Below are 17,277 nucleotides of genomic sequence, written 5' to 3'. Positions count from 1 at the left end.
AAGGTTTAATGCAAATCTGACGCCTTTGTGGAACTGGGACCATATGGCCAAACCAATTATATATATTGTCTTGTGCAACATATCATTGTGACATTTAAACATGGTTTATTCATTCATGTTCTTGTGTTCGTGATTTTAGTGGTTTATCGAAAACATATGGTAAATTATAAGTTTGTAACTCCAAGGGAAAAACAAATAATATACGTACGTATAAAGTTGTTTTCAAAACATTGCATACTATAACATTTTATATTTCAATTGCATAACCATATATTTATGCACACCACGTACTTGCGTATGTGCACAATTGCATAAAAGACATTACAATCCAATTTTTCTCGCAATTATATAAACGTACAAGAAGAAACATGATCATTGTACGTACGTCTTGTACATGGTATTATTTCAAGCATGACACTCGATTGGTGGGACAGGATACCTTGACTTGTCGGTACAATAATCATATACCATATGGTTTACTCTAACCCAACGGTAACGTCGAGCTTCCACGGCGTTAAGTGACTGATAAGCGTAGCCTTCCCACCAATTGTGAGGGTTCGATGGACAATTGGTGGGTCCAGGAACAGGACAGCCTTCGATGTCGAAATCTTTGTAATAAGCATAAAAAGGAGCTTTGCTCCAATCAATTTTCTCTAATCCTCCACGTGTCGCCCAATCATCGGCTTCCATAGTGTGAGTAAACTCCATGGGTTGTGATGTTGGGTAGGCTATGTTCTTGGCTTGGTTGTTTTTGTATTCTCTTATTGGTACATCGTCCACGTAAAAACTAATCAACCAAATATTACCACGTTAAATTATGGGGGTTTAGACAGTCAGTAAATAGTGAAAAAAAAAAGATTAAATTATACACGTCAAAAGTATATGAAACTTTAGCAATGAAATAAAAACTGAGAAGTTATAAAATATTCTAATGTACTTTTTCATTTGGTTAATGGTGAATGAGAGGGAGAAGCTTACACAATGTGTTTGTGTGACCAAAGGATACTGTAAGTGTGGAAATCCAAAGATGGGTCGAACCAAAGATTAACCTTTGTTCTATCTCTCCTTTGCCATGAGCAAATATGTTTGTTTGCACCGAGTAAGGTGGCCACTTCGGTTTCCCAAGAACTCAAAATCTAGTTCATCCCGTACGGTGTCTGTATCCGAGTTCATCTACAGACATATGAATGATTAGACTATGTTTTGGATGCATATGCGTGTGTTTGTGGTGAATGTGTGAAGAGAGTTACAAAACTTACGTAGAAGGCGGTGACCGTACCGGCAGAGTCGCGGGAATGAGAATGAGTTTGATCTTCATGCTCACTTTTCCGAATAGATACTTTTCTTTGGAAGAGAATCCACATCCTTATAGAAACGAGTTTAAGAAAATTACATAAAAGCTCATTAATGTTTGACATGTTTAAGTGGTTTAGTTTGGTTTACCAGTGCTCTGGTCAAGGACAAGTTGGATAGCTTTTCCACCGTCGACTTGACGGATGTGAGATCCCGACCATGCGGCTTTGAAATCCTCGGCGAATGTCGTAGGCCGTGCTGAAATCTTGATGAACATTAGCGTACAAAGAGTGACAATGCAAAGAAAATGAGTTTTGGCCATCATGGTCGGCCTTTATAACGATGATAAAAAATATGTTCGAGTGACTACTTGTGAGTTTGTTTTTAAATTGAGAAGAGAATGATAAGTGTGCATGCAATTTATATACGCAATTTTTTGTTGCCAATGGGAATCGAGGATTTAGGACGATGACGTGGATAGTGGTAGCATTGAACACAAGGGGACATCATTTAGCTTTCCACACAGCTAATTGCAAGCAGTCTCTTGCCCTACTCATTTATTAATCTCTTGCTAGTTTTTATTGTTAGCAAAATGCTACTAAAATTCTAAGGATGTTAATCACTGAATAACTTATGCTAGACTATATGCATCCATCGACATGCCTAAAATACACAAATGTTATAAGAAAAAATGTTTTTAATCATCATCGTTTTCATATATGATCATTTTCTTAAATGATCTCAAATCTCAAAGCCATCCATTAGATTAATGTGAAATGTGCAGTTATAATACATTGTGTTTCAATTTTTTTGTCTAGAAGAAACAATGCGAAAAAATATTGAGGCAGAAAATGTACATGAACGTGTGGCTTATAACCTCGAAAGGGTGTAATGTCTCAATCAAATGATGGTTGTGGATACGTGAACATAGAGAACATATGGTTCTAATTATTTTGACGTAGAGAATTTATAATATGAGGGTTTATATCCATTCATGTCTCCCCATGGGCCTCCTCTAACCTACCAAATACTTGTTTCTCTCCAATTAGATAAATAAATAAAGGATAAGAAAATTTTTACGCATATCTCGGATCATATTAGAGTTTGTAGAAAGCTGATAGTAATCTGGAGAGTTGCCACAAAGCAAATCTTCTTCACACTATAACATCAACGGAGTGTAATTCGGTTTTTTAACGTCTCCTTGCAATTTATAATGTTCCAATAAAACTATTCTGTATTAATATCTTTTTGAACATGGATAAATTTTGGCTTTGAATTACCTCACAAATACAGAAAGGGTCGAGCGTAGATCTAAAACAAACGTTTTATACCAAATCACATGGTATTTGGTCTACTTTAACTCAGACCATTAATTTAATATATAGGCCCATATAATAATGGCCATGTCTAAACTATATCCAATTTACGTTTGCTGTCCACTTAATTTAAACTTTTATTTCGTTTTTAAAAATTAATATTTTTGTGTGCAAATTTGACTAAGATCTTTATAATATTGTTTGAGAAATAGTTTTTTACATGTCGCGCTCACGTTAACTCTCACGGGGGGTTGATACGATGATACCTTTAATGAATCAAATATATCTAATTATAATTATTAAATATTTTTCTATTTTTTTTCTTTTTTATATATATTTTGTTTTCTTTATTTTTTTCAAATAACCAATATAACAAAGAAAATTTAAAAATTTAAAAAACAAAAATATCTTTTTATATATAGTAGTGAATTCACAATAAGGAAAGTTCACAAAATAATCATGATTTAAAGTAAAGAAATAATTTTCCATTTTAAAATATAATCTTAAAAACATAATATAATTTTAAAAGTATTAAGTATTTTATTTAAATCAATCTATTTTCAAATTATTACAAAATAATTTAAATAACATAAATTAAGATATCTTAAATGAATAAAATTTAATTAATCTATCTTTTTATTTAATTTCCCCTTTATATTTTTCAAATAACATATATGATAAGTAAAAATATTAATAAATTTAAGACGAATACATTTTATATATATAATGTGATATCATAAAAAGGAAATTTTAGAAAAATAAATTGATATTAAAGTAAATAAATAATTTTCCCTTTTAAAATTTATCGGTTATGCTTTTATGTAACTTTGTACCTTTCATCACTTTATTTTACAATTTTGTTTTCTAAATTAACATATACTAAATTACTAAAAAATATATATATATATTTACACATCTAAGATGAAAAACCAAACTAATACAATGAATAGAAATAGTATACTTTAATTTGATGGAATATATGTAACACAATATACCCACAAAATGATTAACAAGACCAATTCAATTTTTTATACAAAGTCAAACATTAAATTAAAAATAATATATTTTTATTTATAGTAATATTTTTATACATATAAATTATAGAACGGTTCAACACATTACAAATAAATATGAAATTTCAAATAATATTATAAATATATTAACCAACTATTACAATTAAGTATTCTGTATAACTTACATATTTATATGCATAAGGTTTCAAAGGACTATCATTGTTGTATTTATTTATGTAACTTTGAATCGTTAACACTTTAGTTTACTTTTACTATTAAACAACATATATTGAATTATACGTAATTTTACTAAAATATGTTTACAAATCTAAGACAATAGTCAAACTACATCAAAATAAGAAAGAGAAATTCCTTAGATTGATATTTTTTAGTTTATTTTCACAAAAATAGACTTCAAGGAAGAAAATGACCAAAATAAGTTTTATTAAAGGGTAAATATGCATTTATACCCAAAGGTTAACTAATCTTAGACTTAGGGTTTAGAGTTAAGGGGTGGGTTTTGGGGACATGGTGTCAATTTTTAAAAAATAAAAATTAATTTTTTTTATTGAATATCAAATTTATTGATCAAAATAGAATAATTACAGATCGGTGACTGAATTAATTAGCCTAGAGAACAAAAAGAATGAAAGAATTGTGGCTGTTATGTTTATGAGCTAACTTCGAACCAGCGCCTAAGCAACCCCTCCAACGGGTGGCCCATGGTGTAGCATAGTGATGAAATAAGGTTCTGAATTTGTTTGTCAATAGTACGAGTAAGCATCTCCTCTGTGACGTCGAGAGTTCCGCTCTCTCCAAATGGTGTACACAACTGTTTGGAAAGCCATTCTCACAAGGATCGAGTCTAAGCGAGTACGGCCTGGTTGCAGCAGTGACACGATTGTGTCATCCCAGTCAGGCGTAATACCCTCTCCGATAAGTTGTCCCGCAGTGTTTAGCCAAATCATAAAAGAGAAAGGGCAAGCAAAATACAAATGCTCCCTTGTCTCATTCACCTCCCCACATAACGTGCAGCCCTGCGTGATGCCCCACAATCTCATTCTATCACCAGTGGACAACCGGTTCCTAAAAGTAAGCCATGCCATGAAAGAGTGGTGTGGCACAGCTTGGCTAAACCAGACTAGCTTCCTCCAGGTTACTCTCTCCTTTTTACTCCGCAATTGATTCCAGGTACTAGCTGAACAGAAACTCTCTTTATACTCATCCTGGTTATATCGCCACAGCGCTATATCAGCACCTGCTTGAGGAGTTGGAAACGTGAACGCGTTGATCTTCTCATAAGTGTTCGGGAAACTCCGATGACCTCTGCTTCGAATCTTCCAGCCATTCTCATCAACCACATCAGCAAATGTTGCCTGTCGGGCAACGCCCAAATATCTTATCCCTATTTCTCCAGTTTCATCCATAAGTTTCCCCATTCCAAGCCAGTTGTCGAACCAGAAAGACACTGATCTCCCATCTTTTACTTCATATCGCAGGTAGTCATAGGCCAGGGGACAAAGCCTTTAGAAGTTTACGCCAGACTCAAGAACCAGAAGCTCCCTCCTTTGCATCCCAATATTAAAAATTTCAAAATAAAAAGAGTCTATCTTGGTCATTTTATTTTTTAAATGTTATTTTGTGACAAAAACTCAAAAATGACTATTTGAGAGAATTGTCCAATAACAAAACTAATCAAAATTTAAGATGAATAACAAAATGTTATAGTTGAATCGGAAAAATAAATGTTATCTAATATATCCAAATAATAACCAAACAGTCGAGATATTATATATCCAAATTATACATTTAATAAAAATAAATAATGTTTTTTAAAACCAATCATATTAATTACAATATAAATAATAGAATAATTTAAAAATAAAATAAAATTTAATAAATTATTATAATATATTTATTTTATAATATTTATACCGTGTATGGGCACGAGAAATTCACCTAGTATCCATGTAAATTTGTTTTTTCTTCGTCATAAAAAGGAGAAGTGGGAATTGAATAAGAGAAAGAGATTAGACCATCTCCAATGGAAAAAATAGAATAACTTTATAATAGAGTTGGATGTTGCTCTAATTGTACTCTATTTTAGAGTGAAAAATAGAGTGATGAACAAAAAATAAAAAAATTACTCTATATATAGGGTAAAAACTAAGTTTACACTATTATAAAGTAGAAAATAGAGAGTACAATTGAAGCATTTTAGTCTAAACTCTATTTTAGAGGGAAAAATAGAGCGGGTGGTTGGAGATGCTAAAGTCAAGGACAAAGTGGTTCACACGTAGCTCAGCTGGTTAGAGCAAAGGACTGTAATTAGAAGAAGAAGAAACAAACCGTTCGTATGGCTCTTGGTATTATGGATAATGAGCTAATAGATTTGATCCAGAAAAAAAAACAAAAACGAAAATAGCTTTACCAAAAGGTTCATAATACCCACAAATAGATCACACAAACGACAACAATCCAACCCAGAAAATAATGTTGTTTATGCTCTGCTTATTACAAAACCATATCACGACATTCTCACTTGGAATCTATCTAGAAAGCAAATATAGATATAAAATTACCAGCAGAACATAGTAAGGATCAGATCCTCCAGTCATACTCACATATCCCCTTGGAAACTGTTGAATCAGTGTTGAGACCATTGTATTATAGATACCTTCTTTAACCATCTCATAAACCGGACTCATCTCCCTCAACTTGTTTAACCGTAAGCTCTGACCGCTTTATCAATCTCTTCCTCAGTGGTAAGTTTACCGATCCCAAACCTAATCGAAGAGTGAGCCATAACCTCATCCACACCCAAAGCTCTCAACACATAAGAAGGCTCCAAACTCGCACTTGTACTAGACACTGCAACTTCCTTCAAACCCATAAAAAGACACAGATTCAGATTTCAATAATATATAGACTCTCCATAGAACCATTCACCACAACCCCCATCAAGCTTCTCTTTAAACCCCATTCAGCAACCTCTTAATCCACTTCTCATCATACTGTGAATATCTTCATCGCCAAGTCACAAGCAACCCCAAGGCCAACAGCTTGCTGCGTAGCCAATGTTTCCACAGTATGATGTCCCTTCTCTTAACCTCCACCATTCATCAATGGCACGAATCATATCCTCGGCCTCCTGATAACATACATAGCACCAATCCCTATTGGTCCAACTCATTGACATAAAATTAACATTCCAATTCTCAACATCAACCAGGTATGAAAACGCAATCTTAAACTCCTTACAAATCCTACCTATCTCCTCCTCCAAAGAGACCAATCTCATTGTAGAATAGCCTCTGTCAACATCTCTAAACCATCAGTTTTCACCAGCCAAGTAAGTCACCTCGAAGCCTTCTCTTGCTGCGAATGCCTGCAAGAATCAAGGACGCCACGTGTGCTCAGTCTGCGTACCGTAATAATCCGATGTAGAATCAGCAGCAGCGGCGGCGGCGGCGGCGGCGGTAGACAGGTGACGACGACGGGAAACAGCGCCGTGTGCTTTTGTTAGACGCCATTGATTTGATTGATTCTCGTCTCGTATCTTCGATTGCTTCGCGCTAATGCCGAGGAGGAGGAAGAAGAATCTATGCTTATCGGAGGTGAGAACGATGAGGTCACAAGTGGTTTCGAGAGAATGTGAGAGAAGAAGAAGGCCTGTTGGGTCAGTTTATAATTAATGGGCTTGATGTTACTGCCCAATACCAAAAGTCCGTTTTTTGAGTTTGTCAGGTAAATGTTGGTAACTCCACTAAGATTATTATTAACTTCATTGAAACCTTCAATAAATTTTGTTATAACTGGCAACATTTTATTTACGTCGCCTTCGCCGTAAACACTCGTCTGTCCGAATTAAGTGTACTAGTGACTAACATTTATCTTTCTTTCCCAAGTGGCCAAGACCCTTTAATTTTTCTTAACTTCTTATAAATGCTACATATTTCTTAGTGTATACGTACACTATACATGAGGAAAAGAAGAAGAAATACAAAATTAAAAATTAATTTTACAAAAGCTGGTGCGCTATTTAACTGTGACCCCCCCCCCCCCCCCCCCCCCCCCCCACCCCCAGCGATAAAAGTTACTATCATAGGGTTATTAGTCTGTTGAAAAACGAAATCACAGAGTTAATTTAGTTTTAAAAAATGGAAGGCAACGTATAATATAATGTTATCAAATATGCCCATAACTTTAGAAGGTTGTTGAACTGTCCCCCCTTATGTCTCTTTTCTCACTTTCTTTTTATCCACGACACTCTCATCCACTTACGTTTATGATGTTTTTTATATATGCAAGTTTTATATGCTTTTATGTTTTCTCTTTAACAACGTTACCCGTGAGAAAATATTCAATTATTGTTGCACAAAACTCCAATTATACTCCAAAAGAATTCTATAATTTTAAAATAGTAGCCACCCCAATCTCTGGATGTTAGTAAGTTGTACAACGGGACAGAACAGCACACGATTTTTTCATTTGTCGTGATCCGTGTGACACTCAACACTCCAAAGGACCGAGGGTGTTTTCGCCATTTTATTCTGTCTCTTAACAAGACAGCGTGCTATTGGGCTGTCGGCTTGAAGAGTGTAGCCCATTAGTATACTTGTGATATGGATCGCAGGGCCCAGTCTATTCAGAAATCATAATTATAATTATGAATCTCGTGACGCTTTATCGTGCGGTGTGAAGAATGTTTTATGAGACACGTGTGGCCACGCACGTGACAAGTTGACTGGGTCTTTCCTTTCTGGATGATAATAATTGGTGGTGAAAATCGAATCCAAAGACGAAGAAAGCTAAAGTTTTGATTCGCAATTATAAGAAAGCTAAAGTTTGTAATTGATAAATCTGAAATTTAGAATATATGATCATTACTCCACTGCAAAGGATAAACGACTACGGAATGCGTGCGAGTATAAAGTGTAAACTAGGTGTATGTGTGTATGTGTTTTCGTGGTCACTCTATATTTTATTTTACTAAATTATTAGGTTTATGCAAATATGGTAGAGAGCTTAGAGATTAAAGATCATTTCATACCAACATATTTCATAGGAAACGAGTGTTAAACCAAGAGTATTTAAACTGTGAATGTGAGTATTTTAAACTGTAAAAATGATGTCGTTGGATAATTTCAATAACTTAAGCAGCAAGTTAAGTCATTAAAGTGAAGTTTGATGGGTTAAGGAAAAAAGAAAACATATCGAGCTTAGGAATGTTTTCATATTATATTAGAAAAAAATGTAGTTTCGCCCTTAAGAAAAGATGTAGTTTCTTCCTATATAAAGAGTTCTCATGGAGAGATGTTCCATCAAGAGAAACACATTGAAAAGTTTAGTTTTTGAGATAGTTTCTAAATCTAATAAGAAGAAAAGTTCTTATAATCTTTGTGTTTGTGCAACTTCAATTGGTATCAAAGCCAGGTTGATGAGAAATCTGCAAAAGACCAAAATACCTTTCGAGTAGGAATGTGACCCTTCAAGGTGGAAAGAGAGGTTCAGCAGAGATTAGTTAGAAGATCCTAGAATTGTAAGAACATCCTCAAAGCCACTCAAAGTAAACCTTGCGACTACGGGTGTCGAATGTAGAAGATGCGACAAGGCACCGAGATGATTCGCGAGAGGAAAGGGCATAAGGTGTATGGTCCTTAGTTTGAGGGGGAGAATGATGAGAGATGTCAATCAAGTCCCACATTGGATAATTAGACAAGGAGTGTCTAATATATAAAGAGATGTCCAACTCTAATAGTACGAGGCCTTTTGGAAAGGAAACCAAAAGTAAAACCATGCAGGCTTGCCAAAGGCCCAAAGTGGATAATATCGTATTAATCGGACAATATAGAGTTGGACATGGGCTCACACAATTCCAACAATCGGCAGACTCTTGCTCTAAGAGAAACACATTGAAATGTTTAGTTTTGAGAGCGTTTCTAAATCTAATAAGAAGAGAAGTTCTTATAATCTTTGTGTTTGTGCAACTTTAATTGGTATTAGAGCTCCAGGTTTCGAAGGTCGTTTACAAGAGGAGTTGTAACTTCGATCAAAACATGGGAGACGATTCTCAAGCACGTGATAAAGGTCTTGAGATGAAGAAGGACATACGATGTCCGATGTTAACATCGACCAACTACACCGTATGGTCGATGCGAATGAAAGTTATGCTTCGTTTATACGAAGTTTGGGATACAATTGATCCAGGGAGCGATGATGCAAAGAAGAACAATAAGGCGATTGCTCTAATCTTTCAATCAATCCCGGAAGCGCTAATACTTCAGATCGGAGAACATGATACATCGAAGAAGATTTGGGAAGCTATCAAATCCCGTAACCTAGGTGTTGATCGCGTGAGAGAAGCAAGGTTACAAACTTGATGTCTGAGTTTGACAAACTGAAGATGGCAGACACAGACACAGTGGATGACTACGCAGGAAAACTTTCAGGCTTAGCATCGAGAGCAGCCGCGTTAGGAGAGATAATGGAAGCATCAAAGCTGGTAAAGAAGTTTCTGAAGGGACTTCCAAGAACGAAGTTCATTCACATAGTAGCTTCGTTAGAACAAGTGTTGGATCTAAATTCAACGGGATTCGAAGATATTGTTGGGAGATTGAAGGCTTTCGAAGAACGCATCAAAGAAGAAACCCAAGATGAAGATCAATCGAAGCTAATGTTTGTAAAGAATGATGCACAAGGTCGTGGAAGCCATAGCAACTCGCGAGGAAGACGCAGAGGTAGAGGTTATGGTGGAAGAGGAAGAGGACGAGGAAGGTCTAATGGTTCTGATGGTCATAACAAGGAGGAGAAGCTTCGGACAAGACCAAGAAGGACTACTCTAAGGTTAGATGTTGGCGATGCGACAAGATGGGGCACTTCGTGTCACATTGTCCTACACGACCAAGAGAAGAAGCTAACCTAACGGAAACACAAGAAGCAAATGCATTATATATGCATGAAGTAGTATTCCTCAACGAAGAGAGAGTGTTTCCTAAGAGGTTTGATGAATGCGATGGAAATACGAGTATATGGTACCTTGACAATGGTGCAAGTAACCATATGTAAGGCAAGAGAGAGTTCTTCTCAAACCTAGATGAGAGCATCAAAGGCAAAGTCTTCGGTGATGGATCAAACGTCGAGATTGTTGGGAAAGGTTCGATCACGTTCATCGGAAAACAGGGGGAGAGAAGAGCACTCAAAGATATCTACTATATCCCAAGTCTTAAACACAATATCATAAGTCTTGGACAAGCAACCGAGATGGATTGTGAGGTTAATATGAAAGAAGACTTACTGATGCTAAAAGATCCCCGTGGAAGGCTATTAGTACAAGTCGGAAGGCAACCAAACCGATTGTACAAGACGCCAATGGAGGTTGAATATCCGAAGTGTCTTCAAATACAAGAAACTGATGTTACATGGACGTAGCATGCACGGCTAGGACATGTGAACTTTGGAGTCATGAAGAATATGGTAGACAAAGAGATGGTAGTAGGGATGCCTCAGGTGATACACGAGAAAGATGTGTGCAGCGCCTGCTTAGTTGGGAAGCAAACTCGGAAGTCTTTCCCGCCTAAAGCAAAGTATCGAGCATCACACGCATTGGAGTTGGTACATAGTGACTTGTGCGGTCCGACATCACAATCAACACCAGCAAACAATAGATATGTATTTGTCTTAATTGATGATTACTCAAGATATATGTGGACGATGCTGCTAAGAGAGAAAAGTGAAGCGAGCGTTCGGTTCAAAAGTTCAAGGAGTACGTGGACAATCAAACGAAGCTACAACTCAAGACTTTTCACACCGATAGAGGAGGAGAGTTCACATCTTCTGAGTTCATTCGTTTGTTGAAGAAAACGATGTAACTAGACATCTCACCGCATCGTACACATTATCAACAAACGTGGACGAAGAACCAGGATCATTCAAGCTTCCTCATATCGATGTTACCGAAGAAGGAGATGGTGATGAGCATCAAGATCACCAACACCACGAAGAGCAAAACAAAAATGAAGAAGAAGAAGCTGTAGACGCAGATGAACAAGAGCAAGTAGTAGAGAACAACGATGCAAAACCAAGACCCGTATGTAACATCAAGATATGGTCGTAACATCAGAAAACCAAAGCGGTTCGATGATTACATCCTACTCGCTGAAGTTGAAGGTGGCAGACTCTTGCTCACCATCGATGGTGAACCAAAAAGTTACATCGAAGTTGCAGTAATACAAGCTTGGATCGATGCAATGAAGGCAGAGAGAGATCGAATCTATCATCAAAAACAAGACCCGAAAGCTCGTCAAGAAGCCGGCAGGTGTGAACTGACTGATAGGTTTGAAGTGGATCTATAAGATCAAGAGGAATGCAGATGGAACGGTTATCAAATACAAAGCAATGCTAGTTGCAAAAGGCTACGTGCAACAACAAGGCATAGACTTGACGAAGTGTTTGCACCAGTTGCTCGGATAGAAACCATACGACTACTCTTGGCGTTAGCAGCAACTAATGGATGGGAGATCCATCACTTAGATGTGAAAACTGCGTTCCTGAATGGAGACTTAAATGAGGATGTATACGTTACTCAACCAGAAGGCTTGTGGAGAAAGGAAAGGAGGATCATGTGTGCAAACTTAGCAAAGCACTATACGGTTTGCGTCAAGCTCCGAGAGCTTGGAACATCAAATTCGACCGTGTTCTCAAGGAGATGGAGTTCACGAAGTGCACCAAGGAACCTGTGGTATATCAAAAGAAACAGAAGGGGGAGCTTCTGATCATAGCTATATACGTTGATGACTTGTTTGTAACAGGGACTTCACTCAACGTTATCAAGCAATTCAAAGATGATATGTCAAGAAGATTTGAGATGTCAGACCTCGGGAAGCTTACATACTATTTTGGTATAGAAGTAACACAAGGAGCTGATGGCATTCACATCAAACAAGAAGGATACGCACAAGGTATACTTGTCAATACGAAGATGGAGTAATGTAACTATATTCATGTTCTGATGCACACGAGTTTGAAAGTATCAAAGGCAGAGGAGGAGCCTGAGATTGATGCAACATCGTATCGAAGCACCATAGGATGCTTAAGGTATCTTCTTCATACACGTCTGGACTTGGCGTTTTCGGTTGGTGTATTAAGCAGTTATATGCAGAGTCCAAGATAGAGTCATGGAGAAGCAGTGAAGCATCTAATACGATAAATAAAGGGCACTACAGAGTATGGTCTCTTCTTGAACAGGGGATGGAACAACGGAGATTACAGGTTACAGTGACAGCAGCCATAACATAGACGTTGATGATGGAAGAAGCACTACTGGGTTTATGTTCTACCTAAGAACATCGCTGATCTCGTGGACATCGTGCAAGCAACCCACAGTGGCACTCTCTTCATGTGAGGCGGAGTTCATGGCAGCTACGGAAGCTGCAAAACAAGCAATATGGTTAAAGGAGTTGATGGTCGAGATCATGAACAAAGAAGACAAGAAGGTCGTGTTGAAGATTGACAACAAGTCAGCGATAGCCCTCACCAAGAACCCGGTGTTTCACGGTATAAGCAAACACATACTCTCGAAGTACCATTTCATTCGAGAATGTGTGGAGTTCGACTTTATCAAAGTGAAGCACGTACCTGGAGTGGAGCAGAAGGCAGATATACTCACTAAGCCATTGCAAGGATCAAGTTCGAAGCAATGCGCAAGTTCATCGGAGTTCAGAAGATCAACATACCTAAGATTCAAGTTGGAATTAAGGGGAAGAATGTTGGATAATTCCAATTAACTTGAGGAGCAAGTTAACTCATTAAAATGAAGTTTGATGGGTTAAAGAAAAAGGAAAACATATCGAGCTTATGAATATTTCCATATTATATTAAGAAAAGATGTAGCTTCGCCCTTAGGAAAAAAATGTAGCTTCTTCCTATGTAAAGAGTTCTCATGGAAAGATGTTTCATCAAGAGAAACACATTGAAAAGTTTAGTTTTGAGAGAGTTTCTAAATAAGAGAATTTCTTATAATCTTTGTGTTTGTGCAACTTCAGATGTTAGTTACCGTCTATGCATGTGCAAGAACGTGGTAGTAATAATTACATTTGAGATGATTCATTCCTAAAGCAATTATATCATAAAAAACACCGAGTTAGAGCATGCTTGGTAACACAAAGAAGGTAGATAATGCAATAAAAATTGTTTCTTCTATATCTTGTAATAGTTATATAAACTGGCAAATGAACTTTACAGCTAAATTAAACTAACTAATTGGAATACATGTATTTAAAATTCAAAAGTATTAGAAGCATATGGACACACATTTCTTACGTTGAATTTTGAAAACGTCTGTAAACAACAAGAAAAGAGGTACATGTATGTTGGTCATAAGCATAACCAATGAATCTTCTTCTTTATCCTTTCTAACGTCACCTCACCATTATAATTTTACCTTAATTTATCCCATATAGTTCACTGGGAGATGATAATTCTCTTCATACAATCATCTCCTACTTCTTAATAAAAACAATATTACAGTCATAATAAGACAAGTAAGTACATATTACTACTCATGAAACTATCAAGTACACTAGTGATTGTAAATTATTGAAGCAACGTTACTGTTAATTCCATTTTTTTTTATTGTCAATGTATTGGTCATGAGGGAAGATCGAATCTCACTTAAGAATAGTCTAGTTTCTTCTCATTGGCGTTTGAAATTAATGGTTAATTAACTCTGTGTTCATTTTTAATGTATTGTCGATTTAATTAAATGAATAGATGTGTTATATATTGCAAAAATAAGGTCCAATCTTTACCTATACCATATGCTGCGATATGAATGAAATGATATGATATGATATGATATGATATATAAATAACCTATACGTACCATGAATCACTTCATCTGCTAACTATTACGCCATTCATTTTTACTTCGTTCAGTCACATGTCACGAACACACAATGTGTCATTACAAATGTACGAACTTTATTACATTTCAGCTCAACTATTCATAGTCCAGGAAATGTGATCTAAGAAATATAAAGAGTATACTTGTTTTAAGTTGTTAAAAAAAAACAAAAATATAAAGAGTATTTGATCAAAAAGGAAAAAAAAATATAAAGAGTATTAATTAGTAGATTCACTAGTAGTAGTGGTTTGATATTCTACTCAGGTTTCTCTCTCCTTTTGCTCTGTCTTCTCTCTAAATCAGACACGGAGGAAGGATTGAGATGAAAACGGTTAGTATGTTTTGAATCTGGGAAGCGGTGATTCTCTTACACCGCTATCGCCGGCTTTTGCTTCCGGGAAATGGTGGATCTGACAGCACCGGTTTCGCCGGCTTTCATCTCGGAAAAGCGGTGGCTCTTATAGCACCGTTCTTTCGCCGGCTTCTTCTCCGGTTTCATCCGGAATCAAGTTCTCGATCTATGCTTCTACTCTTCCTCTGTCCAATTGACTCTCGGTCTGAAAATCTCTGTTGATTTTTGGATTGATCGAAGATGATTGATGGTTTCTTCAAAGCGTAGATCGATCGTTTCTTCGAGATCTACAGTTTTCCTCGGTGAAGGCTGTTTGATCTTCTTGAAGGCGGGTTATTATATGAAACAGAGAGTATGAGTTTGGATGAGATCTCGATTCTTTTCGATTGATGCTCTCCAAAGCTCAAGGTGTGTGTAGCTGATGAAGCCTAAAGCTTCCAATACAGTTGTTGGAGGTGGTTTTTCGGTAGTCGTGGTTGAATCTCCGGTGGTTCCGGTGGCGATTTGCATAATGTGGTTTCGGGAGGGGGGAGACATGTGGTTTCGGTGACTCGGCGGTTGTTCTCCGACGTAGATCATCGAAGCGGTGATCGTGGTGGGGCATGGGTGACACGTGGGCTCGGAGTCTGAAACTCATACACGTGGTTTACCTAGTGTTCCGTTTGGGTTTTGTGGTTTTGGTTTGGGCCTCTATATGAGGTTTTGTATGTTTGTTGTTTTGGGCTTTGCCCGATTAATAAAATCAGATGGAAAAAAAAAAAAAAAAAAAAGATTCACTAGTAGTGTACATGTATCAAATAAAGTAAGGGCATTATCATGGATCTTACATAATTAGTCACTTTGCTATATTATGTGTTTATATACTGCTAGTGATAGCAGGTGAGATTTAGTTTCTTATTTTTGTGTGAATGTGTGTGCCAAGTGTAACCAACATGTTACTCTATAGTTTGAATATTTTTAAATTAGAGGCTAAAACAAAAACTTTACTTGTTTCTATAAACGGTATTTGACATATCAAATCAGCGGATTAATTAATTTACTCTCATGTAAGATTTTCTTATTTGTACTTTACCTTTGTGTAAGGATTCTCTTAGCAACTACGAGGGATGGGACATAACTGTGTCGGCGAAAAAACAATGAAACCAAGAAAATGACAAAAACGGACCCATTCCAACACAGTGTACTCCTTTCTTTCTTTTCTACGTGTCTCTGTCCTTTCACAATCATATTTTCCACGTGGCATTTTCATGCATAAAGGGCTAAAACATACGAATAAAAATAAAACTCTTGGATTGTTTGTATGCGCCATATACATCCGATAGATAGGCCTGTAGCGTAGATACAGAGCAATGTAAACCATTAGAAAATTGGTCTTATTTTCAGTGCTTATGAGTTGTCACAGAGGAAAGTTCTTTGAGATAAAGATAGTTTGTAGATTGTTTATTGTATATTATTCACTATCCGGAAATTACGCATATAATGATAGAATATAAAGCTGAGACGAAAAGACATTATTAACTATTTCTTTTCTTTTTCACCTTTGTGATCCATCAAACATGAATTTTCCATGGATGCATAGTAGAAATAGTTGTTGTTATGTGATGAAATCGTGATCAGGCACGCATTGTGGATGTGTCTATCAAGGAAAACAAAAGTACCTTTTGTTAGTTTTGTTTTGTTTAGAAGTATCTTTCGTGGTGTTGAATTTTATATTTTTTTTAGCATATTTGCAGTGTTACTCGTTATATACGTGCTTGGGCTACAGTAAAAAAAAGAGAAAAAAATATAACCATGCACTCACAGGTTTTCTACGTAGATAAGAATAATAATTTGCATGAACACAAATTACCATAGTATGATATGAACCAATTGGATTATATTACGGAAGCACGTTAATTAGTAGATTTTTCAAACTTGCAACTACGTTTTCCCCAGTATTAGTTATGTAGTACTCCATTACTAGAGTACACTAATTAAAATATAATGCAGTAGCATTTGCCTAAGGCCAATTCCAACGGCACGGCAAAAACGTCAAAATAGCGTATGATGTGATGTTTCTTTTCTCCAACCGAACGGCATATGCAACTGCATTTTAGTGTGATTGTTTTTTTGCTACAGTGTCACACAATATTTGGTGTAACAGTGTAGCAACGGCAATTTTTTTTTTAATTTTTATTTATTTACATAAAGACGTTTATTCTATAAATTGTTTAGTAAGGGGGGGGTAGATTGGATTTCGAGAATTATTTTACAATTGGAGCAAACATTTTAAAAAGGTATAGGGAGGGGGGGAATATTAGGGGGTATATGAAAGATTAAATAGGGAGTTTTATATTTAAAAGGAAATATCGTAGGGGTTAAGTTGGGGTGGGAATTTTAAGGGGGTGGGGTTGGAGGCAA

At 36.3% G+C, this 17,277-nt stretch overlaps 2 protein-coding genes and 1 pseudogene across 2 annotated transcripts; all 3 read right to left on the bottom strand.

Annotated features, from left to right (window-relative positions):
• Positions 1-235: 235 nt before the first annotated feature.
• LOC106348099 (probable xyloglucan endotransglucosylase/hydrolase protein 6) lies at positions 236-1,687 on the bottom strand. Its single transcript, XM_013787758.3, is given in 7 exon segments — positions 236-787; positions 979-1,048; positions 1,051-1,107; positions 1,110-1,173; positions 1,260-1,298; positions 1,301-1,365; positions 1,444-1,687. Coding segments are annotated over 7 exon segments (852 nt in total). The 5' UTR covers positions 1,619-1,687; the 3' UTR covers positions 236-405.
• A 2,699-nt stretch (positions 1,688-4,386) lies between these two features.
• On the bottom strand, positions 4,387-5,061 carry LOC106350444. Its single transcript, XM_013790328.1, has one exon. It carries the CDS (start codon positions 5,059-5,061, stop codon positions 4,387-4,389), a length of 675 nt encoding a protein of 224 aa, XP_013645782.1.
• Positions 5,062-6,028: 967 nt separating this feature from the next.
• LOC125601248 lies at positions 6,029-9,329 on the bottom strand (annotated as a pseudogene).
• Between the last annotated feature and the right edge of the window lie 7,948 nt (positions 9,330-17,277).

The sequence above is a fragment of the Brassica napus genome, unplaced genomic scaffold (assembly GCF_020379485.1).
Source record: "Brassica napus cultivar Da-Ae unplaced genomic scaffold, Da-Ae ScsIHWf_2491;HRSCAF=3216, whole genome shotgun sequence".
Classification (NCBI taxonomy): domain Eukaryota; kingdom Viridiplantae; phylum Streptophyta; class Magnoliopsida; order Brassicales; family Brassicaceae; genus Brassica; species Brassica napus.
The sequence above is the reverse complement of the archived record's forward strand: the minus strand, read 5'-3'. Positions and strand labels throughout refer to the sequence as shown.

Bases quoted from the DNA above. Each gene is read 5' to 3' on its own strand.
- LOC106350444 (XM_013790328.1), bottom strand. From the start codon at position 5,061: ATGGGGAAACTTATGGATGAAACTGGAGAAATAGGGATAAGATATTTG.